This window comes from Cladophialophora carrionii (genome assembly GCF_000365165.1).
Source record: "Cladophialophora carrionii CBS 160.54 unplaced genomic scaffold supercont1.14, whole genome shotgun sequence".
Classification (NCBI taxonomy): Eukaryota; Fungi; Ascomycota; class Eurotiomycetes; order Chaetothyriales; family Herpotrichiellaceae; genus Cladophialophora; species Cladophialophora carrionii.
In genome coordinates, this window is record NW_008481821.1 from 130,152 (window position 1) to 156,634 (window position 26,483).

Here is a 26,483-nt window from a genome sequence, read left to right on the forward strand (position 1 = left end):
GCTGATGTCGTTGCGAATGTCTCAGACCTTGCTTGCAATACTGGTGCGAGCTCGACGATGATCGCGTTGTCTCGAGATCCGCTTCTTCCAGGTTGTACCTGCCCGTCATGCAAGCCTATCTTCTTGATTGTCAGCGAATTACGGAGTACGGAGTACTCAAATGGATAAAAGACTAAAGGTCAAGGCATAACGCCAATACTACTATTCCACGGTGTCGACTGAGTGTACTTTACACCATCCGACGCAATGGATCGGTTCTTTTGAGATCTGTCTCGGCATTTCCCATCAGACCGGTGGATGTCAAGGCTAAAGCATCAGCATTAGGTACAGTAGTGCCTGAGGTCCTGCGGTGATTCGCACCTGGATGAGACCGAGACCGGGTGACGCGCGCTTTGCATTTGAAACGGCGGGCGAGAAGGACGTGGAGTTGAGCATGGAGGAGGAAGTGCGTACTTCGTACAGAGTACTCGAACCAAGTCACTCGGTCCGGACGAGTACGAGGACGGCGACTTGGTACTTATCCTGATATTATATATGGCGTACATACGGAGCAGTGCTCGGATTGCCTGACCTTGACTTCGTTCGGCCTCTGCCACAACCTCCATCCTCAACACTCGACCCGGCCTCGCATCTCTCCGCCATGGCTTGCTACAGTACCGTGTCCTTCCAACCTGGCACTGCTCACGCGTACTGCTCCAAGACTCCAGTCATTGCTCGTTCGTGCATCGTGAACTTCTATGTCCCGTCTATTTGCTCGTAAGCCGTGTCCTGACCAGACGCCCTGTAACTCTTGGTCTAAATTTGTCCCGCTTGAGAGGGACATCTCTCTCTGCCTTCTGGCGAGTAGTGGGTTAATGAATACCCACTCTTCACGCCGCTCTTTCATATCCAATCCCCGTCTCCCGGCCCCCGTTCACGGGTCTACGCCGCCGCCGTCTTCGAACGAGACGCCTTCCTCCGTCGCCTTTTCAGCGTTGAAGTATCCCGAATGGGTCCAGTCGAAGGGCACCTGCTCCTTCGCCTCGTCCCACCGTACCCACGTGGGGTGCTGCCAGTCCGGCTCACACTTGATGAGGTCCGGTGGGGTGTCTTGCCAATGGATCTTGCTGTATTTGCCCAGTCCCATCTCGTCTTCCGCCCGATGGATGATCTCGGTGGCATACCCAAACTTTTTCTTTGTGCCGCGTGACTCGTCATCGTTGTAGCCGATGTTCACGCTGGGCACCACGGCGATTCGGCCATGACCGTGTTTCCAGAAGTCTTTGCACAGGAGCGTGGGTTCGCCCATGTAGCATTCGTCTTTGTACGAAGCTCGGAAAGTGACGTTGTGTTGGAGGAGCGGTTTGGCAGTGAAGACGGCGCCGCCGTTCCAGCATGAGTAAACCTGGTCATGTGTTAGCGGACGTCGATGCACGGGTGCGGACGGTTTGCCCTACCTGGAAGGGAAGCTTCGCCTCGAAGCGAGTCTTCGTGTCTGGATCGTTCCAGAACAAGTTGTGTTTGAATTCAAAGCTGCCACTTTGTGGGATCTCGATGAACATGTCGCCGCTCATGCCCCGGCAGATCCAGGAATCGTAGAACGTCTCTCCATGATCGACCCAGTCCATGGCGCAGGTCATGTCGGCTTTTTGATAGACCTGACAGAAACCGTTAGCACTGCGAAGAACATATCTACTCGGCACAACCTTGCTTCCGCTCACCTTCTGGTATACAAGTTCGAGGATGTCGTCCGTGCAGATGGAGACATCGTTGAGAAAAATGACGGTCGTATCTGGGTCGTACAGCTCGGGTTGCCGCACCAGGGGATCCATCACCAGGTTTCGTAGAATAGCCAATTCGGTGATGCGGTCGTTGCCCGATTTCAACGGATCGACGTCACTCGTGCTGAAATAGTATGTGACGTTCATGGCTTCAATCTCTTCGCGCAACTTGGCCAGGATCTCAGTGGTGCCATCGTTCGAGCGGCCACCCACGATGGACAGGACGCAGTCTTCGGGCCGGAGGAAACGGATTGCTTCTACCACCGAAGCCATCAGGCGCGGCAGGACGTGCGAGCACTGGTATAGGTTGAGAGCGAAAAACCATCGTCTCGGAGGCGTGTCCCATCTCGTTGCAAAGTTTCTCCGCCGTCGCAGGATCTCGTATCGCTCTTTTATGGGTCGTGGGCATCGTAGTCGGGGAAACGTCCTGTCTTTGGGATCCATGATGGCGTTGATGAACTCGCCCACAATCTTATTCCTCTCTGGATCCAGGTCTGGAATCCCCGGAGGCTCCCATTCTCCCTCGTAAAAATGGCTGACGGCTCCTTTCGACGCGGTATCTTCTGCAATGTCGCCGAGCTCGAAATCTGAGAGGTGAATGTCGCCCTCGATACCTGTGGCTCGATAAACAAAGTCGTCTACCCCATCGGTGTCGGCGTGGAATAGCGAGGCAAACGGTCCGTTGAGACAGGAGATAACGACGACGCAGACGAGTAGGATGGCGAGGTATAACTTGTCCGAGCCCCGTGCAAACAGTGTCGAGGCGACGGACATTTTGGCTCTCTGTGTGCACCGGGGTCTAACGAGGAAGTCGAGGACGAAGTACAGCCCGAAGTGTATAAGTTTTGTCACACGAGAACCCTCGACGGTTTGGACGATCGGGGCCCCTGAACCACAGATGCGCCCAACAATCCCGGCGACCGAATATGAAATTGTACGGTCAATGGTGTGCTTATCGTGGCTTCAGCCCTCGATAAAGATTCAGGACTCATGACGGAATCGACAACACCCGACATGTGCTTCCAGGCCCAGGCCAGGGGCCATGCGAGCGTCGAATTGGACCAAGAAGCGCCCCGACCCCTTTTTGACCACGCCGCCACCAGAGGAGACGGTGAGGGCGCAGTGGCGTGGTGGGACTTTGTTCGAGGGGCAGCTGAAGGCGGCGGCCGCCAGTCACACAGTCCGAGTGTTACCGGCAGCCCCTGCCGCTAACGTGGCTTCTAATTGGGCGCGTTGCGGGTACCTGCGTCAAACCTTAATCAGCCGCACCCAAAAGGGCAAAGTCTCGTCTCTGGGCCTGACTAGCCGCTGTTTCGGGGATTCGCGTAGACTTTTGATTTGGCCAGCCCATTTCAACCGATGATCGAGGGCCGACGAGATCGCTGTTACCAAATCTCCGGTGAGCAGGCCATGACTCTGATATCAACGACAGTAAGCAGGGGCGGGACAAGGTCTTATCGGCATCATGACGTGAGGCACACAGGAGACCGGGCTCTTTGACTTAGGCATGAGAACTCGTGGATGCACGGGACAGCAGCAACAACACGAGGGTACCGTCACCAATATTCGTGGAGATTGCTGTCTTGATCACGACACATTAAGATACGTATCCTAGGAGTCTGGCATGAGGTGTATTTCGCTGAAATGCCACAAATGCTCCCCTCAGCTTGGCTTCCGAGCCGAGTCGCGATAAGATCGATCCAGGGGCAAACCGTGACAGCCCCAGGCCCTGCTGAGCAGCAACACTATTGCACGATACCTAAGCACAATACGTAGGGGCCGGCCTCTTTTCGTCTGCCAGAAGAGGGCAGCCACAGGACGGAATCGGGTGTCCTTGAATATAGTACCACGCGTCCTGCCACCCGAGACACGTACGCGTATCATGCTCTATCTCGTGTTCCAATTTTTACTTAAGCAGGTGGGTGGCAGGGTTTAGGTCCGATCGGGAAAGGGTCAGGGGTATGCGGCTGATCAGATTGTGAGATGGCTGCCTTTCCCATGCCAGGTACCGGGGTAGAAGTCTCTCGTGCGCTATGTACGTGATTTGGCATCTTACCGCAAGGTCAAAGTCCTGATATTGGTCAGGCTGGTGACCGACGAAAACCCCCTCCCACTGCCCTCACTGCTCACGGATTTGCGACCGCGTCCTGACACTGACGACGGATCGAAGACAAGACTGAGTGCAGTATGTCCGTACCCGGGCGATGGTCCAGAGGCCAGCTCACAGCCGCCGCCGTCTGCGCTTTCCTCATCCTTTCCTTGATCGGCAGCGCCTATCGTTCTCGAGAACCGATCCGAAGTTTTATCAACGACAAGGCACTCACCGCGAGCTCGAGTGCGAATATCGCGCCGTCCGGACGCGTGCTCGTCAAGGTTGGCGGCGTGCCGCAGGAAGGATTCGGGTCCTCCCTGCACTTTATCAAAGATGGAATTCGCATGGCGAAAGTCCTGGACGTCGACTTCTACCCCGTGCGGACGTTCGATTTCGACGTGTTCGAGTACAACGCCATGGATGAGCTGAATCTAGGAATCGATTCGTCCAAGAGAAATTGGAACAACATGTGCAATCTGCACACCTCCATAACCAAGGTTGGAGGGCATGAGCCGTTCCCTGAGCGTGTGGTGAGACTGCGCAAGGGAGTCGAGCGGTTTATCGACGAGTCAAAATACATGGCGCGAGGCGAGGAGTACGACGAGGCGTTCATCCAAGAAGTGCGGCAAAACGTCGAAGGATGCGACGTGATCATCTACGCCGATCAAGAGGTGCACCAGGACTGGGAATGGGACGACTGGACTCGGGCGTGGGTAGCCACTGCGATCCGACGCAATGCTGCCATCAAGCTCGGTCAGGGCAAAGCAAAACCCATTCCTCCTCGCGATGTGCACGTCCACTATCGCTGGGGCGATGTTGTCGACTTGATCCAGAAGCACCACGACGGCGGCAAGTGGAACTTCGACAACGCGAAGCTGGAACGATCGATTGCATCAGTGGAGGCGTGTCTCCGACGCAAATTAACGTCCAATGTCTTCATCAAGCACTCGCCTGCTCAAGAGTCTGACGATGAGCTGCGCCAGATCATCGCACCCATCAGACAGGATGCAAGCATCATCGAGGGAGAAGACGACATTGTGGATCTCTACCATCTTTCCCAGGCCAAGATCCTCGCTGTGTCCGGGGGAACATATTCGAGTGCAGCGGCCGCCACTGGAAACTTTTCCCTAGTGATTCATAACGGCTGGCATGTCGGAGATTATGAGCATCTGTACAGAGACGGGGTGCCGCTGCTTGAACAGGGTGAGAAACTGAGTGCAGAGCAATGTGCCCATGTCCGAAGGACATTTCCGTCTTAAGCGGCCTATGGTATAAATACATGTTTTCTGCGGGTTGGCGAGTAATAGTATTGTGATCTGTTCCAGGGCGGTGAGGTCCAGCCTCACATTTCATAGCAGCCTTCAAAGGCTGATGCTGTGCCCCAGCTCACCACAAGTACAGGAGATGGAGGAGGAACTGCTTGGAAGTTAACAATCGTTGCTACACCACTTTCGCAACCAGGTCATCGTGGTTCCATCACGGTCACACTCTCACCAGTCGTCCAAGATAAAGCCCGGCGCCGTGTGGCTCGCATGTACGGGCTACAAACTCAACTTCCGCGCCACCGGTCAGTCTGTGACAACACCCTTGCGTCTTGTTTGCCGTTCCGAAGTAACCTATCCCTTCGGCAGCAAGCTTTCCTGGCTCCTTGCTGCGATGACTTCCATGCACAGGAGCACAGGCCTCAAGAGCATGTCGAATGCCGACGAATATCAAAACCTCAATTGCGGGCTGGACGACAAAAGCAGCCGACGGGCCGTGAATCGACGGCCTCTGCGTTCTAATAATTAGTCTCTCAGTTCGTGACGTACCTTCAACGCCCTAATCTGGTCTTTGGCGAGCATGAGTATGATGCTCATGATCCTTGCGTCCTGCGACTTGGGCGCGTCGGCAGATTCTTTGTACAACTACAACGGCGGCGTTGCCCTGCGGTGCCCAAATACGTTCGAAGACGCCACCCAGACGCTGCTGACGAGATCCAGGAAATGTACTGTTCGCCATTCGAGGCCGCCAACAACATGTAGAACAAGCGGGCGAGGCTGGACCAGGCTGAGTAGTCGTTGCGTGCTCTGCGGTCTTCTCCTCCCCAGCGACATCAAACGTGTGCAGCGTCAATGATGCTGTCCTCGTCCCTCCCGCTGCCCCTGTCCTGTCGCAGGCTCGAAACGCCTCGGTTCAGCTCGCTCAATGCCTGTGATGGCAATATGATCGCCCGCTTGGAAAGGTCCATCTCTTAGCTCGACACGAGCGAAGCCTCGGTTGATGGTTTTCCATTGCCGACCCCCACACTTTCTGTTTACTGTACTATGTGATCCATCTCGAGCATCGAACAATAAGAGAGCTGATCCTATCCTTTTTTCGCGCTGCGGCCATCGCCTCCCAGGTTACTCAAGTTTCATTTTCTACTGTGCTGATATTTCGTGCCCCCGTCCAGTCCGAAGATGTCGTCGCCGCCGCCCCTCAACACCCCGCTAACCAAGCTGCTGGGGATAAAGTACCCCATCATGCTGGCCGGCATGGCTCGCACGTCGGGCGGCCCACTGGCGGCAGCGGTGTCGAACGCAGGAGGGATTGGCACGATCGGCGGACTAGGATATACACCGAAACAATTACAAGAGGTACAGTGCACAGGACGGTCCAGGAACCTCTGAAATGAGAGACAGCCACGCTGACATGCCCGCCCTAGATCATCGACGAACTAAAGTCTCATTTGACAGACCCGTCGCTCCCCTTCGGCGTGGACCTCGCTCTCCCCCAGGTCGGCGGCTCCGCCCGCAAGACAAACCACGACTATACACACGGGCAACTCGACGAGCTGATCGAGGTGACCATCCGGAACGGGGCTAAGATCTTCGTCTCCGCCGTCGGCGTCCCTCCTGCGCGGACGATCAAGAGACTCCACGAGGCCGGCGTGTTGGTGATGAACATGGTGGGGGCGCCCAAACACGCCGAGAAGGCCTTGAAAGCCGGGGTGGATATCGTGTGCGCGCAGGGCACCGAGGGCGGCGGCCACACAGGGGACATCGCGAACAGCATCCTCATCCCGGCCGTGTGCGACGTCGCGAAGAAGTACAAGTCGCCCCTGACGGGAGAGCCGGCGCTGGTGGTCGCCGCGGGCGGCATCTACGACGGCCGCAGCCTGGCGAGTTCGTTGATGCAAGGCGCCGCGGGCGTGTGGGTGGGCACGAGATTCGTCGCAGCCGAGGAGTCCGGCGCGAGCAGGCTGCACAAGGAGGCCGTGGTGACGGCCGATTTCACCGACACGCTCCGCACGCTCGTCGTGTCGGGCCGGCCGCTGAGAGTCCGGCTCAACGAGTACATTGCCAAGTGGGAGGCTCAGCCGGAGAAGATCAAGGAGCTGACCGACAAGGGCGTCGTGCCCATGGCGCATGACCTGGAACACCAGGAGTCCGAGGTGGACATGCCGTTCCTGATGGGTCAGGTCAGCGGGATCATCAAGGATATCAAGCCAGCCCGAGACATTGTGCACGACATGGTCACCCAGGCGGTCGACATGCTACGCCTGGGTGCGACGTATATCGATGCCGCCGCGCCGCGGAGTAAACTATGACCGGGGATGGCGACCGTTTCTTGCCGGGGGCACATAGTACATCGGCATACTACTATAATCTCTCTGGATGGCATGCGTTTTGGCGATTCTGTATAGAATAATACGGATGTCCAGGGTTTCTCTGGTCACTTTGTACAGCATCGCACGCAGGCGCTGTCATATAGCCCCCTGACGGACGTGCAACAAGACAGGCGTATAATATCCAAAAAGTACAGGCAACTGCGTGATTTGCTGGTTGGGGACGCCTCTAATGCTTGATACCATTGACAATAGCATTGGCCGCCGCCCTCTGCCCGTTGGCCTTTGTGGCGACCATGTCTGGCGGAGGCACGGGTCCAAACACGGGCTTTGCGATTTCCGCAGCCAACTCTTCTTCCGCCTCGTAGCTGGCCTCGTCGTCCTCGTCATCGTCCTCGTATTCTTCGTCATATTCGCTTTCGGTGCCCTCCTCGTCCACCAGGTCATGCTGGACAGGGGCCCCTCGGCCTTGCTCCTGCATGGTCTTGATGATGTTGCGCATCTGCTGCTCCTGCTTCCTCAGCCTTTCCAGGTCCTCTTTGTCCCTCGTGCGCTCTTCGGCCATTTCCAGGATGTTCCTACTGGTCTGGTCGTGCTTGCGTGTGAGGTTGAGATTGTCCTTCTCCAGCCGTTTCGTCTTCTTGGACATCTCCTCCATCTCCTTGCGGAACGTGAGGAAGAGCTCGTTGCTGTTGTTCAGGGTGTCTTCCACCTGCTGCATGGTGAGTTCAAGAATTTCAGCTTGTGATATCGTTAAATGAGGTTGCGGGAAAATTGGGACTCACCTGCTTGAATTTTTCCACGTATATATTCAATTGACTCCTCAGCTCGGCCTCTGTGTGGGAGAAGGTCGACACTTGATTCGTGAGTGTTCGACAACGTGCCGCTTCCGTGTCTGCCCTCCGTCGCTCGATTTCATGCTTCGCTTGCAGATGCGCGATTTCTGCATCCTTGTGACGAAGTATGGCCTTGAAGTGCATTTCTCGGATCTCAGCCTGATCTGCTAATACCTTGCACCGAGTCTTGAATCTGCGGGAGAGTTAGTGTGCTCGGATGAGGGGGACGCTGCACCTACAACTCGTCCAGCTCTAGGTGCAGATTTTCTGAGTGTGTCGTGTTCTTCTGTTCCATGGCTTCTTGCACGTCGTAAAGCATTTGATCCAACCGTTCGTTGATGGTCTCCCGAGCCTGCTTTTCCGTCTCTTCCAACTTCTTGTTGTCGTCCTTGAGCTTCTTGTTCTCCTTGGTGAGTTCCCGGCACAGCTTTTCCAGCTTGTCCTTCATCGTCGCCGTCTTGTTGTTCTCCGACTTGGACTTCTCGGCCTCCTTCTGGTACTGATCCCGACTCTTTTTGGCCTTGACATGTTCGCGCTCCGTCTTCTTCATTTCCGCCAGGAGCTCCTCATATTTCTGCTTGATCATGTCGATTCCCTTCAAGGGCTCGACGCCACCGACCAACTCGTTGATGTCTCGAATGGCCTTTTTCACTTCCCGGTCGATCTCGGCTTGCTGCGTCTTCTCACCGGCCTTCTCCTGCTCCAGTTGCGACAATCGCTGCTGGACTAGCTTTGCGTTTTCCTCCGCACTGAGTTGCTTGTCCTTTTTAGCCTTGCCTTTCTTCGCAGCCGGCGCAGGCGGGGGTAAATCGTGGGTGTCGCCATTGGTGGTTTGGGAACTAGGGCTAAGCGCAGTGGTGGCCATGTGAATGGAGTCCAAACTTGTACGCCTTCAAATCTCGCACACGTTTCAAATCCAAGCGGTATTGTGCGAAACTATATCCCGAGGTCGTGGTTTTCGGCGTGACCATCTGCGCAAGGACCTTCGCCGTGGCGATAGATGGCAATTGGCCGCAAGCGCACGTGAATATCAGAGATAAGGAGCTGGTGACTCTGCAATCTTCTCGATCCTTTGTGCGCTATGAGTACCGACGGGACGTGGAAGGGACTGGCAAGTCAAGAACGCCTGAAAGAGTCGATCGAGGTAGTTGGGTCTTGGACGGACGATGTGCCGCGCAGATCTGGGATTTCCCTCTTTTCACGACGGCCGAGCAGATGCGCAGTGCAGCAAAAGGGACGATGACACTGCGAGGTCAACCACAGTCTAGAATCGGTGCACTTGTTGGACGAGGGTTTGATCATGAGTATTCTGACCACATAGTAAACCACAAGCGAGACTTCTATTACCGCTTGACCAACGCGATTGTGCAGGTCAGGACTGGAGCCGGCACGTGACCCATAGATTTCTCATTTACAACTCATCTTGACTAAAGCATTTCCCTTTTTCATTGCGTATCATCAAGGTATACTACTGACGAACAGGTTGGCCTCTTCCGAGCACCTCTCCTCCGATTTCCGAACCACCTCGCATACCCAAGACGTTTCGCGTATCAGGTTGAGTCTGCAAACACAGCCAACCTGAGATGCTCAGGCATGGCATTCGACGCTGCGCCAGACCACATCTACCTAGAAGGGGATATGCATCGGTGACAGATCTAGAGGCTTACCCAAATCCTGGAGAGAGCATCCACGGCTTTACCCTGAAACAAATTAAACATGTGCCGGAGCTACACTTGACAGCGTTGCGGTTGGAGCATGACAAGACCGGGGCAGAGTATCTGCACGTGGCGCGAGACGACAAGAACAATGTCTTTGCCATCAATTTCAAGACGAACCCGACCGATCGGACAGGCTTGCCACACATTCTCGAGCATGTCACGCTATGTGGGAGCCAGAAATACCCTGTACGGGATCCGTTCTTCAAGATGATGCCCCGATCTCTGGCAAACTTCATGAACGCGTTCACATCCTCCGACTACACTTCGTACCCCTTCGCGACGACGAACCTTCAGGATTTCCGCAATCTGTCCTCCGTCTACCTCGATGCGACCCTGCACCCGCTCCTGAAGCGCTCGGACTTCCTGCAGGAAGGATGGCGGCTTGGTCCTGAAGATCCTCGAGAGCCGGCAACAGAAGATAATGTGAAGTTCAAAGGTGTCGTCTACAATGAGATGAAGGGCCAGATGTCGGATGCGAGCTACCTCTTCTATATTAGATTCAGAGAACATCTCTTTCCCTCGCTGCATAACTCAGGCGGCGATCCCGAAGTTATGACCCAACTCACCCATGAACAACTGGTCGACTTCTCCCGGACGCACTATCATCCCAGTAATGCAAAGATGTTCTCCTACGGCAGCCTCAGTCTGGCCGAGCACCTCCAGCATGTCAACGACGCCATCTCCCAATTTGAGAAGGCTGCCCCGGATTCTGATATCAAGATGCCCATCAGCTTTTCTGACGGGCCACTCTCTTTCGAGGTTTCGGGCCCTGTCGATACAATGCAGCCTCCTGATCGGCAATTCAAGTCTTCTATCACCTGGATGGGCTGTTCTTCAGCAGACATTGTAGAAACGTTCTCTGTCAGCATAATGATGTCCTTGCTCATGAATGGCTACGGCTCGCCTCTATACCAAGGATTGATTGAGTCAGGGCTCGGGACTACTTTCAGTCCAAATTCTGGCTATGACAGTTCAGCAGCAGTGGGAGTGCTATCAGTCGGCCTAGATGGCATGCAGGCTGAAGACGTTGCTGGCTTGAAAGAGACCGTCCAGACAATATTGCGAGACAAGGCTCACGAAGCTTTTCAACCACATAAAATCGATGGCTATATGCATCAACTGGAACTTACCTTGAAGCACAAGACGGCCAACTTTGGCATGGGTCTCCTAGAAAAAAATCTTGCTGGGTGGTTCAATGGCGTCAATCCCATGGACGGTCTGGCATGGAATCAGATCATCGACACCTTCAAGCAGCGGATGACGGAAGAGAAGTACCTCGAGCGACTGGTCGAGAAATACCTAATGAACGACAACTGCATGCAGTTTACCATGAAACCAGACGAGACGTATGGCGCCGCTCTTGAAAGCCGGGAAGAAGTGCGAAGAAAGAACATTCTTGGGGACATCAAGAAGTCCGCCAGCTCGCCGGAAGCGTCTCTTTCCAAACTTGGCCAACAAGAACTTGAGCTTCTTGAAGAGCAAGAATCAGCTCAACATAAGAACTTGGACACCCTGCCAACCCTACGCGTCAGTGACATCGCCCGAGAAAAAGAGAGGAAGCCGAGATATCACTCTAAGATTGGCGATGTGGACGTCTTGTGGCGAGAGACGGAGACGAACGGCATTACATACTTCCAAGCCAAACATTTGCTTACGGACTTGCCGGAGGAATTGAGGCTTTTGATGCCTTTATTCACCGACTCACTCATGCGACTGGGCACTAAAACAAAGTCAGTGGGAGACCTCGAAGCCGAGATACTGCTGAGGACTGGTGGCATCTCCGTCTCGTCCTTTGTTGCGCCGGAGCCTTGGAGCTTGGACAAGTATCATGAAGGCCTCCTTGTTGATGGCTATGCTCTAGACAGGAACGTCCCTGCTATGTTCGACCTTATGCGGACCCTCCTCGTGGAGATTGATTTCTCCAGTCCCAAGGCGGTTGCTGCAATTCGTGAGCTGCTGGAAGCCAGAGCTTCTGGCGCTCTGGACACTGTTGCAGAGAGTGGGCATCACTTTGCCATCACAAGTGCCTCAGCCGCCTTGACACAAAGAGGAAGACTACAAGATCAGCTCTCCGGACTATCCCAAATTGAGTCCACAGCGAAGATACTGGATGCAGCTAGGCGTGACCCTCACAGCCTCGAGCAGGTCATCCAGAAGCTAAAGACTATCCAGTCAATCGCAGTGGCCAACTCTTCGAATCTGTCGATGCGCGTCGTCTGCGAGCCGAACTCGGTCAAGACGAACCAGAGCCTCATCGAGGGCTTTCTAGCGCAGTTGCCACAAGAGAAGTCATCGGTCGCAAATTCCACAACTTCGGATGGTGTCGCAGGTTCGTCGCTTTCGAGGCGAGCATTCTTCAACCTGCCTTTCCAGGTGTCTTACACTGGGACCTGCTTGCAAACCGCGCCGTACAGCTCACCAGATAAAGCACCGCTCACCGTGCTCGGTCAACTCCTTGTTCATAATTTCTTGCATCCCGAAGTCAGAGAAAAGGGTGGCGCTTATGGTGCTTCAGCTAGCGCCAGTCCCATTAGTGGCCTGTTCACCATGTCTTCATACCGAGATCCTAACCCTCGGAACTCCCTGAGTGTCTTCAACCGCGCCGGAGTCTATGCTCGGGACAAGGACTGGAGCGCTCGAGAACTCGAAGAAAGCAAGCTCAGCATCTTCCAGGGCATTGATGCTCCACGGAGCGTCAGCAGTGAAGCGAGCAAAGAGTTCATGTATAGCATCACAGAGGATATGGACCAGCAAATGAGGGAGCGTTTACTCGGAGTGACGAAAGACGACGTCCAGAGAGTCGCTCAAAAATATCTCGTCGACCTTCCGTCTGATCTGAAATCGGTGTGCGTGCTGGGAGAAAAGAAGGACTGGGTCGAGCAGGACCGAGAGCAGTGGCAACTGAAGAGTCTCAAGATGTCAGCAGAGAGCTAGACATCATCACCAGTAAGTGCCATCGACATTGTATATTTATTCCACTCTTCCAAAGATACCCAAATATATGTGTTTAATATCCTCTGGCTGGATTCACTTGGCGGGCACTTCTGCAAACAGCGCGACTCAGAACAGAGCAAATACGTCTGCGGCCGCAATTACTTTCCATGGTCGGAGATCACAAGTCAGGGATGCCAAGGAGCAATCCGACGCGCGAGATCAAAGGATCAGGTTGTAGTCATCTGCTGCAAGCTCAGCTTCGGTTGATGCTCGTCCCGTGAAGGCTACGATCTATCCATGCCATACCTATTTCAGACCTGTCTATCTTTGAGATCGAGGAATGGCAGACTAGAGGTGTGCGGACATGGTGTTAGATGTTTCAATTTCGTTCTTGATTTCGTCGGTACAAGAGTGACTTGCCCATCAGGTTGCATGTGTTGGTCATCGAGGACAACATGTTGCAAGCACCAGTGATTGACTGCTCATTTATTCAGTAACCTGGCCAATGCCTGAATGTCCTCCTTTCGCTGTCTTCCATGCGCTGCGCCAGCACGCAAGTCGAAACCGAATCGGTCACTCGCACCTCTTCACTTTCTGTTGAGTGTTGTCCGTGCCAGCCTCTCTCAACCTCGACCTTCTTCTTCTGAGCCGGATGAATTGATATTCGCATGTTCACCTGTTCGCACTTGGGTCAGTATGTCAACTAGGCACCGGGGTTGTCTGGTCTCGTACCATCTAATGCGTGCCCACCCTCACTTTCGCCTCGTTTTCCACTTGATACCACTGACAGTTCAAATGTGTTGAACACTTATATTAACTCTACTCGAGTTATCACTTCTAGTATCCCGAAACTTCCTTCATCACCTCTTTGTCACCCAGTAACGCCAAGTCATTGATCTATACTCTCAAGACTTACCCTCGTCTCACGTTGTTCCTTCCACCTTTTGAGCATCGCTTTCTGCCTTTCCGTTGCTTCTCAGCACGCCATCACGCAACTCGCACGTTCTTCACCACTCTTTCATGTCGAGAAAGGACCTGGACTCTGAGGTCAAGCATCCTAATTTTCGACCTTCAATTCAGCTCACCGGCTACTGATATTCGAATATCTCTAGACCTCCACGCCAGCGTGCCGTTCTGGACCTTCACTTCAGAATCCATATAATCACAATGTCGCTACCAGCAACCACAAGCGAGATCGAAACGTCCGTCACCCGAACGCAGTGCTCCTTGCTCTTTGTTTGCTCTTTTTGCCCCGAAGAAGAACATTTACTAACCTCACACGGTGCAGCTTCAAAATAACGCTCAGGAAGCAGCAGATCCCTGACTTTACCATCTTCTGCGGCGACTACAGCTGGAAAGTCCACAGTCATCTCTTCGCCGGGCTTTCCAAGGCCTTCAAGGCTATCTTTCAGGTTCGTCGGGGTTCTTGGCTCGGCCGGTGAGAGAGAGGATGGGGTTCTGTTCCCTGAGAGAGAAGACTCCAGCTCGAAACCCCAATCATGGCACTAGGATGCTGATTTTTTTAATTGATAACGTTTCATCCTCTAATAATGTGTTTTGTAGGAAGGAGCCAGCCAAGAATGGACCACGACCGAATCACCCGTCGTCATCGCCCATCTCATCCTCTGGGTCTACACGAACGGGTACGGCGACCTCACCGAGGAGGCGGTCCAGAACGACGAACTCATGCCAGCCATGGACATCGACGAACTGATGAAGCACGGTCTCGTCCGAGAGCCATGCGCAGATGGACCGTCCGGGTTGTCGAGTCCGGTGGACGAGCTCTTCATGCCGGCGGAGAAGGAATGGGTGCCCGACACGTTGCATGCGGCCATGTACCTCCTCGCGAGCAGGTACGGGATCGACGAGCTGAAGGAGAAGGCGGCCATGGAGATTGACGTCATCCTTACGGACCTCGACTTTGAGAAGACGTGTTTCATGCCTTTGCTCGGCGAGTTGTTCGGTGTCAGACACGGTTGTGGAGTTGAGAAAAGCGCGAAGAATGACGCCGGTGGTCATGAAGGCGATCGTACAAACTGCGATGCTGTGACAGATGATCAGCACTTCACGGACACCAGGCCGTCCACTGTAGGTTCGCCCCTGAGATCGGTCTCGGAAGAGCCAGTCTCGCTCTCCCCGACGACCGATGAGGACGTGTGGAACATCCTCGCCGACAAAGCGGCCAGTGGATTTGACACCTACCAGCTTGACCCGGTGTTCCAGCACGTGATGGTGAACCACCCACACTTTAACTGGGATGTATCAACGAGATTGCAGAAGAAAGTCGCCGAGACGCAGACACAGCTGGCCTAGAAGGAAGAGCTCATCCACGGATTGGCGGCCAAGAACACACCGAAAGGGAAGAAGGGTCGCAAAAGGAAAGAGGAGAAGGAGAAAACTACAGGCTAGACATGCTGATGTAAGGGAGCAGATGCAGGCGGATCAAACTGGGCAGTTATGCTGTCTCGGCGAAGCTGACTCTCCAGAGCAGACGGACGTTCATCTGGGCTTGCTGCGCGACTTGTCTTCCGTCTTTGGGCTTGAGCTGCAGGGACGCAGAAGCAAAAGCAGGAGAGAGGCATGGATCAAGAGCGCACAGGATTTGTGCAGGGCAACAACAGTCTTGATGTCCTTCAGCTCCGTCCCAATGATAAGGATGGATTTTTGCTGAACTTCCGTGCATTTGGAAGGTTCCGCCAGGTGATGTCGGCTGCTTCAATGCTCCATTGCAATTGATGCATTGTCTCGAATTTCTGATCTGTACAGGAAGATCTAGCCGGCAAGGAAGGTAAATCTCTGATACTGCGATATGGGGTTTGAAGCCTATTCCAAACCTCCGTACTTGGTCTCGAGGTATGACTACACAACCGTAGTTGACCGACGTGCTCAATTTATAGATTCAGGCTGGCTCAGCGACTCAGAATGCGTACGTACACTATTCGATCGTGAGACTTGGGCGTAACGTGTAGACCCCCGGTCTCAGCTATGACTCAGGACGCCGTGGAGAAGAGGATAACCGAGTGGTTTCGCGTCTTCCCATGGTGAAGGATGTTTGCGAGACTCGAGGAGGTGACGAAACCAGTAGGGGCTGTAAGCATCGCAGCTTCGAAGAGCTTTAATTACATGTTTAGCGAAGAGAATCTCGACTTCTGCCGCCGTTGAGGCATGATCACCACAGGGTCGCGGGATGCTGTTTTCGGCCGGCCGATTCTCATTTCGGCTTTAAATCGTTGAAGCCTCGTTCGTCACTTGGTCACCTTTGCATTTTTTGCCCGTGATATCGAATATCGGTAAGGGGAGTTGTTAGTGCTCCCCTGGGCATTTCTTCCGACAAAGAGCGGCGAAGCTCAGCGCATGTAACGCAAGCCAAGCTTCATTCTGCATTCTGCACGTTGTGACAGGCAATGCAGCGAGATTCAGCTCTTGCAGCTTAAGCCACTCTGGGATCCGCGTCTCGTCACGTTGAAGGTCGATAAGCTTTGAGTACTGGCCCTGCCAAAGGGTCGCTGTATGTTCAGTTCGCGATCGGCATGCATGAGTTGCGGCGTCGCGGTCGAGCACTGGGGCGAGGTATATGACTCTAGCCAGGCGAAGGGACAGGCATGTTCACAAGCTGTATGGTCCCGGTCCTCGTGATTAGGTCGCACTTCCTCTCTTAACACTTCGTGGGACTTCCCTTGTCCTGTCCGTCCGCGTCGAAAGATGTATATCCTCAAATGCCTCCTCTCGTTATCCATATCGAGGCCGCTCCTGCTCAGTGTATTAGTCCCGGGGAACAAAGACAGAGGTGAGGTGGCCCATGTTTGTTTCTTAAAGCCGCCGGCTGAAAGCTGTCACGAGCGAACACAGTTCATTCGGAGACCAAAGCCAACACGTACTCGGTAATGTGATCGTTGCTATCGGTCCTTGTGGGCATGCGTGTCTGACTACCCTTGCCACGAGGCTTGCGAACAAGCCGCCTGCATTGCCGACTGGACCCCAACTGTGATAGATGCTGTCGTTCAGGGCGAGACATGTCTCTGTGACAAGAGTGGCCGCGAGGATTGCAACGGGATTGCCTGCGAGCATGACTGCCCTCTCGGATGTCATGGTCGCTTCTGCGCGTTTTGACACACGCACTCGCAATGACCGCTCGAAGGCCACACGTTCGAGCTGTGATGTAAGATGCCTGGGCTGAAGGCCATGATGACGAACGTGGGCTACTAGATTTCCGAGTGGACTTCGTGGGAGGATCCTCGCAAAGCACTTTTGAATACCTGAGACTTGGTCAGCATTCATCATTCCCATATGTAGAAGTACGACTCTACCGGGACTCGTATGGCATCAGGCATCAGTAGCGTCAGATTTTCGCTGCTGTAGCATGTAAAGTGCGCCACCCACCAGGTGCAAGCTCCCAGTCACCAAGACTTGCAAGTTCCCATGCTTATGGCTGGCTTTGTCTGCATACTCCAACGCCTCTTCAATTGAAGGGACGTACCTGGAGGTTGCAGCGGGCTGGATTGACTCCCATAAGCCAGGGTATTGTTTTGGGAGGTCTGCAAGTGAGGAGTCTGGAGCCTTCAATGTCTTGTCTGTACCCTGTCAGTAGGTACCAAGCACTAAAGGTCGATAAGTTGCCTACCAAATCGAACTTTTCCGTCACGTCGTTCTTGGTATGTTGTGAACACCATTTCGGGACATCGTATGGCATTCCGCTCGAGTGCCGCCCCCAACGCTCTCAATAGTGACAGCCCGTCTCGCTCTTCCGAAACATGTGAGAAGATAACCAAACGCGGAGATCCTTGGGGGGTCCCCTCGCGGTCAAAAGGACTCGAAGTCATCTCAGCGAACCACTCAACCGCCTGTCCTATGCTTAATTCGTTGTGAGCCCCATCGAGAAACCAAGTACATCGCGGGGTCTTCATAATCTCGAATCTGCCAGGCCATGAGAAGTTCTCGATACCTCGTTCGATATCTTGCTCGCTTAGCTGGCCTTTGTCAACGGGGCTCTTTGCGGAGAGAAATGTTTTAACGAGCGCAATAGCCAAGGAACAATTGATTCGTTGCACATGTGGGCGCAACGCGTTTGCATGGCGAGGCAGAGAAGGGTCGACTGGGACGATCTCAAACTGGATGCTCTTTTGACTTGCCCGAGCTCGCAACACAGCTTCGACGGCCGGTGTTTGTGACGCAGAGAACGCAGGAGCTCCATTCTTGAAGATACCCGCCTTGTGCCAAGCCACATCTTCGATCTCGGGGCCCAGTTGTGCGAGATGGTCGAGACCGATGGAGGTGATTCCAGTCACTACTGGTGCAGCAATGACGTTCGTAGCGTCGTATTCGCCACCATGGTGAGTCTCGAAGATGTTTGCTTGGGTCCCTTCTCGACAAAAGGTGTGGATGGCTAGCAATGCCATGAACTGCAGAAACCGGGGCTGTTTTGAGGCATCCGTTGTGACTCTATCCTGCTGTGAGAACAACCGTTCCCAGATTTCGAAAAAGTATCGGGTAAACAGATCCTCGGAGATAGGCTGCCCGTTGATTTGAATGCGCTCTCGGACGCATCTAAGATCAGGTGAAGTGTAGAGACCAATTTTGTTCGGGAACCCTGTGCGTTTGCCCCGTTCCTGTAAGAGAGATCGAGCAAAAGCACAAGTGCTGCCTTTGCCTTTTGTCCCAGCAACGTGTATAATGTTCAAGGCGGCTAGGTCGATGTCCTTTGATTCCAACACATTAGTACCATCATCGTTGGACAGCATCTTTGGCGACGTACCGTGTAGCCTATCTTTTGCAGCCAGTCCCTCATGCCTGTTATGCTTGGTGCCCCTCTGTAAGAAGAACGGGCTTCGGTAAATGCATTAGCTGTGGCCTGAAGACTGGGAACGGCGTTGATGACATGTCCGGGCCTTCCATTTCTCCTCCTCGTCTTGAGGAGCTTCAGTGCGTTCTACTCTCTGTGAGTTAAGTTTACGAGATGACCAGGCGGCAGTTGCTCACCTCATATGTTCTTTTGGAGCACATCTCTGTTGGTGCTTCAGACATGCCAAAAAAATAGGTGGTTTGTGGTCAATCTCTCAGAATTGTATGGTGGTGTAGCGGGCTCACATATGAGCGCTGGACGCCAGACAGAACTGCAAAGACAAGGGAGGCGACAAGTGGAGCGACCGGCGTGTCAGACGTGAATATGAAGAACGAAATTCTAGATTGTGGTTCAGGAAGAAGCTTGAAACACACAGCTTGAGATTCTGAACTCAGTATACATAGAACGTGACGGGGGCCAGCTGCCCTGCTTCGCGCTTTCTTACCACGGATCGGTCAAACATCTCCGGATAGTGATGCTTTTCGTCATCGAACCAATGCCATAAGACGGCTTGTGAGAGAGTCAACTGAGCTGGAGCAAGAAGAAGCTGCTGGATGTAGGAGGAGGACCGTGGCGAGCATTAGAAGTCGAGGTCTGGACCATTGGAGCGAAAATCACACGCCAGGAATCAGCCACCTCTTCAAGTCACGTGGTGTCACGTGACTACGACTGAGCTGACACGTGACGGACTTCGATAACCAGCCTTCCGGTACGAGTAGCATTCTTAATCTCAACCATGTGATACCTCTTGTTCTGATAGAGCTTAGTCAACATGAGGCTGCGATGCCAAGGCGGTGTAAGTGTCATCTCAGGCAGTCGAGACGCGCCACAATCGGAACGACAGTTTGAGTGTGTGTTTCATGAGATCTCCATGAGTCTCAAATTCTTCGAATAGGGCTGATTTACAGCTACGAGTTGAGAGTTGGAGGCCATGACTTGAGTACCGTCCAGCGTGCCGCAAGTGAAATCAAGTGCCTTTTCCTATGTACACTGCTACCTGTCACCAGACGCCGATGCCGACGATTAGCACCACCCAGGGAACCCGCTTCTCCAGCTCCTAGTGCAGTCATTACTTTTGTACACAGAATGTATTTCAAACCACGCAATAGGGAGTGGAAGTGTCGTCAGGGTCGTCTCAAGATTAAGCAATGTTCCCCGCCATGCCCTGTTGAGTTTTGTCAGCAGAAGTTGAGAAGGCAGAGTGACGCGGGTCATGGGGGCTCCGAACTTACCAGGAAGATCGCTTGTACGGCTAGCTGCAAACTCCAGAGTCCGACCTTTTTGAACCGTCTCAACCGGGCCTGCTCGTCCGTGACATCCCTCGCAAAGGCATCGTACACCTCGGCCGACAAGTCGTCCATCAAGCCGGAGTCGAAGACCGTCCAACTGCCGTCGAAATCCGAAAGTCTCTTGACGACCCTGCAGTTGATAGGAATGAACGTGCGCCGCGAGTTGATATAGGCCACAATGGGCCGGATTAGTGCGTTGTTGATGTATGAGAGGTCACGCGTGAATAGTGGCACCACAGCTCGAACGTCATTCAGGTGGATTCGCAGATCCATGACGAGAAAGCGCTTGTCCTCGTCCCTCACTGCTTGAGCACCTGGCGAAGGTACGACGACCCCACCCACGGCAACGGGTTCATCTCCGGAGACATATTCATCCAGATGCTGTTGCTCGAGATGTTTCTTAGAAGTAAGCGTGGCTTCCATGCGCTCGTAGAAGTCAGTCATGACTTTGATGACCGAGTCGTCGCCATCGTTGGGGATCATAATGTCGGCCACAATATCGACATTGCCTTCGTGGATCCAGGACAAAGGTCCAGCTGCGCCGCGATTGATGTGATCGATGTTGATCCCATCTATGCGAATGCGAGACTGCTTCTTCCAAGGCTCATTGGAGGGGTTTTCCGGGTCGTTGAGTTGAACGCCAGTATAGGAATGCGTCTGGCGAGGATGGATGGTGAAGAGAGACTTGTCGAACTCTCCGGTAATGCTGTTGGCAGAGAGGAAGTCGTAGAAGAGCCACTGTTTCCGCAACCGAGGCAAGTCTGCGGTGTAGATGCTGATGGGGAAGGGCCTGAAACCCTCAGGTTGAAGTACAGTCAAAAGGAGATCCTCAATCTTGAAGGACTCAATTTCAAAGTCTCCGGGGTTGTGTTCATGTCGGTAGGACTTCGGATCGACCTGCTCACCCGTCGCAAAGACATGGGTCCTGTCGACGACACCTCGCACATGCTTGACCTCGACGTTCTGCAAGGGACCTTTCGAGTTCCACCATTTGTTGAAAGACAAGGTCACATTGATCTCCCCAATGGTGATGTCAAATTGGGTGTAATTCTGTTCCTCTGGGGGAACGGGGTCTTCGGTCGATGATGCCTGGGCCGCTGCTTCTGGCGAACCCTTGGACACGTTTGACTTGGTGCGACCTGGTCGGCGGGAGACAAAGACGTTCTTGAACGTAATGACGCCGTCGCCCCATTTGGGTACTATGGCGGACTCGAAGACGACGTGCAGGCCCGAGGATTTGGTCAAGTAGTTCCCAATCCAGCCGGCTAGGGTCTCCTGCGCGAAGACGGTATTGATGGCAAGAATGGCCAGCGAGACGAAGGTGGTTGTACCAATGACGAACCAGATGACGTGACCCAAAGCGATCCAAGAGATAAAGCCGACAATCTCGTCCATGTTGAACGGCCGGCTGCTCTTGATGGTGAACCATTTAAAGTGCACCTTGAGTCTGGACCAGAAACCCGTCGCTGCTGCCAGAAGTTCTTGCTTTGTTGGGCGGTGGAATTGCGGCATGTGTAGTCTATCGTAGAAGCTGCCTGGATGTGCTTGGTGGTGCCCTGGACCAGCTTTAGAAGCCGTGTCTGCCGCTGCCGGTTTCGATGCATTCTCTGCACCGTCGTGTCTGTAGTGTCCATCTCTTTCCTTGTCTGATTTATCTCGGAGAACTCGAGTGGTATGGAGATCTCGATGTTGTATAGAACCAGACCGGCCTCGTAGACGACTTTCAAGCTCTCCATGGTGCCTCCGAAGCCCTAACGTCCCAGGATTGCAGGTGTATGTATTTCGCGCAGGAAGAAAATTCGGCCGAGGGGGCGTCAATCTCGATTGTGGTTGGGAGACCCGCGGGTGGCAGCTCTGCTCCTGAGAAGCCCGCGGCCGCGAGTAAGGCCACACAGACTGCCCTAGGCGGCCCAAGGTGTTGTCGGGAGCATTGGTGGTCGATATCCGTCTGGGAACATGGTATTTGAAGCTTCGGTCGAGGCAGGGTGGATGGCGTTGGACCACTCGTGTCGCCCGTGGCGCGATGGCGGCGATTCTCGAGACATCGCATATGCCCCGAAACAAGGCTTCTGTCATGATTGATACGGCATGTTGCTTAGAGGATTATGGGCGCCACTGTGACAGTGATGTTGTAGACGAGACTAAAAGCATGTGCAAGATGATGCAACCAACTGCAAACCTCGACGGGCTTGTCAGTTGCTGGTGCGGAGAGCGGCGTCCAGGCAGTCGACGCAGGCCACATCCATTTTTCCACACTGCGGAGAAATTTCTCGACGACAAGAACCTGGCCGCCAGCCACAACCAGCAGGTATTAGAGTCGAGTTATTAAACTACTACAGACACGGAGAGACAGGATGCCTGCTCCAACAGCCCTGCAGCGCGCTCCCGCCACCATTGCAGACTCGGAACCACACGACATCCCACTACCCACGACCACACACGATGAAGAACAAGACCTCGACATAATAACAGAGCCCCAGCTACAGTCCTCGCCTTCACAGAAACTGTCGGAACCAGACTCGGTCATGGAAGTAGACGAAGAAGGCCGCCCACGCTTCCTCCCCGCCACCACCTCCTCATCGTCCGTCTCAGACCCAGCAATCCGGATCCAGTCCCGCAAGGTTCCCATCCCACCGCACCGCATGTCGCCGCTCAAGACCTCGTGGCCCAAGATCTACCCGCCTCTAGTCGAGCACCTCAAACTCCAGGTGCGTATGAACATCAAGTCCAAGGCTGTGGAGCTGCGCACCTCGAAGTTTACCACCGACGCCGGCGCACTGCAGAAGGGCGAGGACTTTGTCAAGGCCTTTACCTTGGGATTTGACGTTGACGACGCCATTGCGCTGCTCCGGCTCGACGATCTGTACATCGAAACGTTTGAGATCAAAGACGTCAAGACCCTGCAGGGCGAGCACTTGGGCCGGGCCATTGGGCGCATAGCAGGCAAGGATGGGAAGACGAAGTTTGCGATCGAGAATACCAGTAAGACGAGGGTGGTATTGGCCGACTCCAAGATCCATATTCTGGGTGGGTTCCAGAATATCAGAATTGCGAGGGAGGCGGTCGTGAGTCTGATACTTGGCGCGCCGCCGGGCAAGGTTTATGGGAATTTGAGGACGGTGGCGAGTCGAATGAAGGAGAGGTTCTAGGTATCGGCGCTGAGTCCCAGAAGATTTCACGACCGGATATGATCACATGAATAAGCATCAGGGCGCGGGAAGGGTCTGCGGAACAAACATGCGCTGGGCGTTGGGTGGAAGGCCATCTGCGATTGAATGCTGAGAATCGGAAGAAATGAGATAGACCGGTTTATTCGATGGGCTGAGATAGACCACCTGCCTGTCCTTCAGACGCCTCTGAGCCTGATCCTGTTTCGCCGAGCTATGCATACAGTACTGATGGTGGGTCTAGTCTCTCTTGAGGGGCGTGAACGACTCCTCGATTCCATCCTTTGTGATCACCAGCATCTGTAACCCATCACCCACCTCAATATGCCGCTCCGTGGCACTCGTGAAGGCATCCTTGACCAATCCGACAACCACTTCCTTCGGCAACTGCTCGATCTGCCGCTGCTGCAAATCATGTCCCTTGCCCGACGCCGGAATGTACTGATTCTTGTAGTTGACCTGGTTGTCCAAGAAAGGCATGATCAGGCTCGCCGCTGCACCCGCTGCTCGACATTGTTCTCGCTCATAGCTTCCCACCGGGTCGTATGAGTAGAGTGCTCCTTTTCCTTCCTCGTCCAACCCGCCGAGAATTGCGTGCACGTAGTAAGGGAAGAATCTCTTCTGGTACAGGATTGTCGACAGTCGCTGTGCGCATGCTTTCACGCTCATGGGCTTGCCGTGTTGGTATTTGTACATTTTGACGATCGCGTCGAGCCGTTCCTTCAGCGCATTGCCGTCGGCTGCGAAGCCCACCACTGCGAGCACGATACGGGATGACTGTTCGTCTGAGGAATCTTCGCCGATGCGGAACAGTTTGGGCACGAAACGGGAGTTGATGTTGTAGCCCGACGTGGAACGCGTGTCACCTGCTAGGATGGCAAAGTCGGCGCCCGTGATGCCTAACGTCGAGCCGCCATTGTCCGTGTATCTGTGCCGATCAGTCCCTGAGCTTCAGGCTGGCGTGGGTGAGCACTCACGGATAGAAGGCATGTTGTCTGGTTCCTGCCGCTTGGAGTGATCCAGCAGGTGCATTGGAGAACGAGTAGCCCGGCTGATCAGACGCGATAGGCCCGGCATTCATTAAGGAAGCCATTGTCGGACTGTGTGGATGGTATATTGGGAGTGGACGAGAGATGAGCTTGGGGTATTGAATGTCTCGATGAAAGTACGCAACTGCTCAGCCTAGATGAATGGCGCGCGGCTGTGGCTAGTGCCTGGTGCCCAGCCACACTCCGGGGCGCCACAGGTACCCACCTTGTTTTCTCTAACTTGAATCACAATTCACCCCGATCTCACCTGGGGCATTAGCGTGCCATTCTTCTTGGGCACAGAATGGGCACCCTTGGTCTTGTTGGTTATGGAAGTAGTGACAGCGAGGATGAACCAACCACCAGAGGAGCCGGGCCCTCGGCAGCTTCTTCGAATAATGCTGCTCAAGATCGAAAGCTTGCAGCTAACGGAACAACCAAAATAAGAGAGGTTGATGCAGCGGTAAACGGCGATGGAGCGGCTGGCAAAGACATTGACGAGGACGGCCCGATGGTAGGTCCTACGATGCCCGAGCACTTCAACGACCATGAGCAAGAACAGCCATTTGAGCCTGAACACCGAATGTCCGAACGGGAGACTATTCATGATCTCACACAGACGACTCATCCCATGACGTCCATGCCGCCGTCGCCTCCCGGTTCCCCTGATCCAGCACTCAATGCAAAATTCAGACGATTCCTGGAACTGAAGGCGAAAGGAGTTCACTTCAATGAAGACCTGGCAAATAAGTCAACCTTCAGAAATCCAGGCATCCTGGCTACCATGATCACACGGGCAGGCCTAGAAGACCGTGATCAGTACAAAACTTCGCTGCCTGTGGATGTCTTCAATCCCGGGGGATTTCCCGCTGCTGCGTACAAGGGAGAACTTCTACGCAGTCAACAGGATCTGAGAGAACAAGAACAGGCGGCTAAGAAGACCCTCTCAGCGACCGGAAAGAGAACCATCGAGTTCGCTTCCGCGGGGACTTCTGCCAGCTCCAGTCGAGAATCGACAGCCGAAACGCCAAATAAACGAAAACGGCCCTGATGACGTGTTCGACGTGTGCGCGTTTGACCTTGGAGAAGGGCTAAAAATCGTAGCTGGAGTGCAAGAGCCATATTACCGGGGAAGAGGGATCAGGACAACTCGGCGTCGGGCTGTCTGTCTAAGTCCGAGGTCTCTTGATCTCGACGCCGGATCATGCTCCGGCCTACTAAGATGAACCCACGCTTTCCGAGAACCCTCCGAATGGTCGCTGTTGATGACGAACAGAAAAACCCTGCCTTCGCCGCTTGCTGGCAGGCGTGAGGTCCAGAGAGGGATTCTGGGATCCTTGGCTATGGGGTGACAGCTCGTGCGAGAACACCCTCATTCTGGATGATAGTCAGCGGAAGCCAAGTAGCAGTCCTGAAGATTCTGCAAGACGTTGTTTCCAGACAGCTGAATGGCCACGAGCAGATCTGCTCAGTTGAAAGGGTGTTCGTGATGGGCATTGAAGCCGCAGAGACAAAGGTGATTGGATCGAGGCCGGGACTGGATGAGGCCAATCATACGGAAGGACTCGGCTCATCGATGTGTTCCTGCAGCTGAAACGTCGCGTCGACCTGATGGAGGGGTTCCTCGGAGAGGCCAGGCAAAGCGCATCATAGGACGTGTAAGCCCCAGTCGTCGATGTGGATGTGACGTGGGCATTGCTCTGCAAGTGGCTTTACAAGTCCTCCTCGTACGAGGTACTGTATTCTGTCGAATCTGTCAGGCAGGGGAAAGGAGGCACTTTCGTAGCTCTGCAGTCTGCATCAACTCCTCGTAACCTTCGCTTCGCTTGTCGGATTTTCAGGGTCCAGAATCTTATCGGCGTTGGAAGGAAGAGCTCGATAGCCAAACGCAACCTGGGGTGGCGGCCCCGTCGGCCTCAAGCTGCAGCTCTAGGCGGCTGTTAGGCGTGGCTCTAACCCCATTAGCAGCGAGGAGGTGTCTGTGAGCCGAGCACGTCTGTTTCATCCGCCGCCGCAAATGTTTGACAATTTGACGGGGCGCGCCTCTGCCAGATGAGACGGTCCGGTCTCCTTGCAGATGGAAGATCAGATGCTGGCTCGTGCGAGGATCAGAGCCGAGGCGCACTGACAAATTGTCAAGGCTCAAGAAGATCAACACCATATTGCTTCGGACACGTTTCGAGGACGACGGCGAGACCTTCGTACATACAAACTCGTAGGCTTAGGCTTAG

The 26,483-nt window shown here is 54.1% G+C and overlaps 11 protein-coding genes across 11 annotated transcripts; 6 read left to right on the forward strand and 5 right to left on the reverse strand.

Moving 5' to 3' along the window:
• Nucleotides 1–913: 913 nt before the first annotated feature.
• G647_10362 (uncharacterized protein) lies at nucleotides 914–2,534 on the reverse strand (the record flags this gene model as incomplete). Its single annotated transcript, XM_008726353.1, has 3 exons — nucleotides 914–1,384; nucleotides 1,437–1,637; nucleotides 1,701–2,534. The coding sequence occupies 3 exons, from the start codon at nucleotides 2,532–2,534 to the stop codon at nucleotides 914–916; spliced, it is 1,506 nt and encodes a 501-aa protein (XP_008724575.1).
• Nucleotides 2,535–3,947: 1,413 nt separating this feature from the next.
• On the forward strand, nucleotides 3,948–5,111 carry G647_10363 (uncharacterized protein; the record flags this gene model as incomplete). The annotated part of the gene is made up of 1 exon (XM_008726354.1): nucleotides 3,948–5,111. The coding sequence occupies one exon, from the start codon at nucleotides 3,948–3,950 to the stop codon at nucleotides 5,109–5,111; it is 1,164 nt and encodes a 387-aa protein (XP_008724576.1).
• Nucleotides 5,112–6,293: 1,182 nt separating this feature from the next.
• Nucleotides 6,294–7,423, forward strand: G647_10364 (uncharacterized protein; the record flags this gene model as incomplete). Its single annotated transcript, XM_008726355.1, has 2 exons — nucleotides 6,294–6,470; nucleotides 6,539–7,423. The coding sequence occupies 2 exons, from the start codon at nucleotides 6,294–6,296 to the stop codon at nucleotides 7,421–7,423; spliced, it is 1,062 nt and encodes a 353-aa protein (XP_008724577.1).
• Nucleotides 7,424–7,670: 247 nt separating this feature from the next.
• Nucleotides 7,671–9,142, reverse strand: G647_10365 (uncharacterized protein; the record flags this gene model as incomplete). The annotated part of the gene is made up of 3 exons (XM_008726356.1): nucleotides 7,671–8,156; nucleotides 8,227–8,470; nucleotides 8,517–9,142. 3 exons carry the CDS (start codon nucleotides 9,140–9,142, stop codon nucleotides 7,671–7,673), a joined length of 1,356 nt encoding a protein of 451 aa, XP_008724578.1.
• A 718-nt stretch (nucleotides 9,143–9,860) lies between these two features.
• On the forward strand, nucleotides 9,861–12,929 carry G647_10366 (uncharacterized protein; the record flags this gene model as incomplete). Its single annotated transcript, XM_008726357.1, has 1 exon — nucleotides 9,861–12,929. The coding sequence occupies one exon, from the start codon at nucleotides 9,861–9,863 to the stop codon at nucleotides 12,927–12,929; it is 3,069 nt and encodes a 1,022-aa protein (XP_008724579.1).
• A 1,167-nt stretch (nucleotides 12,930–14,096) lies between these two features.
• Nucleotides 14,097–15,242, forward strand: G647_10367 (uncharacterized protein; the record flags this gene model as incomplete). Its single annotated transcript, XM_008726358.1, has 3 exons — nucleotides 14,097–14,131; nucleotides 14,218–14,341; nucleotides 14,493–15,242. 3 exons carry the CDS (start codon nucleotides 14,097–14,099, stop codon nucleotides 15,240–15,242), a joined length of 909 nt encoding a protein of 302 aa, XP_008724580.1.
• A 2,010-nt stretch (nucleotides 15,243–17,252) lies between these two features.
• On the reverse strand, nucleotides 17,253–18,667 carry G647_10368 (uncharacterized protein; the record flags this gene model as incomplete). The annotated part of the gene is made up of 2 exons (XM_008726359.1): nucleotides 17,253–17,500; nucleotides 17,551–18,667. 2 exons carry the CDS (start codon nucleotides 18,665–18,667, stop codon nucleotides 17,253–17,255), a joined length of 1,365 nt encoding a protein of 454 aa, XP_008724581.1.
• Nucleotides 18,668–19,909: 1,242 nt separating this feature from the next.
• G647_10369 (uncharacterized protein) lies at nucleotides 19,910–22,133 on the reverse strand (the record flags this gene model as incomplete). The annotated part of the gene is made up of 2 exons (XM_008726360.1): nucleotides 19,910–19,933; nucleotides 20,001–22,133. 2 exons carry the CDS (start codon nucleotides 22,131–22,133, stop codon nucleotides 19,910–19,912), a joined length of 2,157 nt encoding a protein of 718 aa, XP_008724582.1.
• Nucleotides 22,134–22,411: 278 nt separating this feature from the next.
• On the forward strand, nucleotides 22,412–23,206 carry G647_10370 (pre-rRNA-processing protein PNO1; the record flags this gene model as incomplete). Its single annotated transcript, XM_008726361.1, has 1 exon — nucleotides 22,412–23,206. The coding sequence occupies one exon, from the start codon at nucleotides 22,412–22,414 to the stop codon at nucleotides 23,204–23,206; it is 795 nt and encodes a 264-aa protein (XP_008724583.1).
• A 258-nt stretch (nucleotides 23,207–23,464) lies between these two features.
• G647_10371 (uncharacterized protein) lies at nucleotides 23,465–24,317 on the reverse strand (the record flags this gene model as incomplete). The annotated part of the gene is made up of 2 exons (XM_008726362.1): nucleotides 23,465–24,152; nucleotides 24,202–24,317. 2 exons carry the CDS (start codon nucleotides 24,315–24,317, stop codon nucleotides 23,465–23,467), a joined length of 804 nt encoding a protein of 267 aa, XP_008724584.1.
• Nucleotides 24,318–24,556: 239 nt separating this feature from the next.
• On the forward strand, nucleotides 24,557–25,303 carry G647_10372 (uncharacterized protein; the record flags this gene model as incomplete). Its single annotated transcript, XM_008726363.1, has 1 exon — nucleotides 24,557–25,303. One exon carries the CDS (start codon nucleotides 24,557–24,559, stop codon nucleotides 25,301–25,303), a length of 747 nt encoding a protein of 248 aa, XP_008724585.1.
• Nucleotides 25,304–26,483: the final 1,180 nt, after the last annotated feature.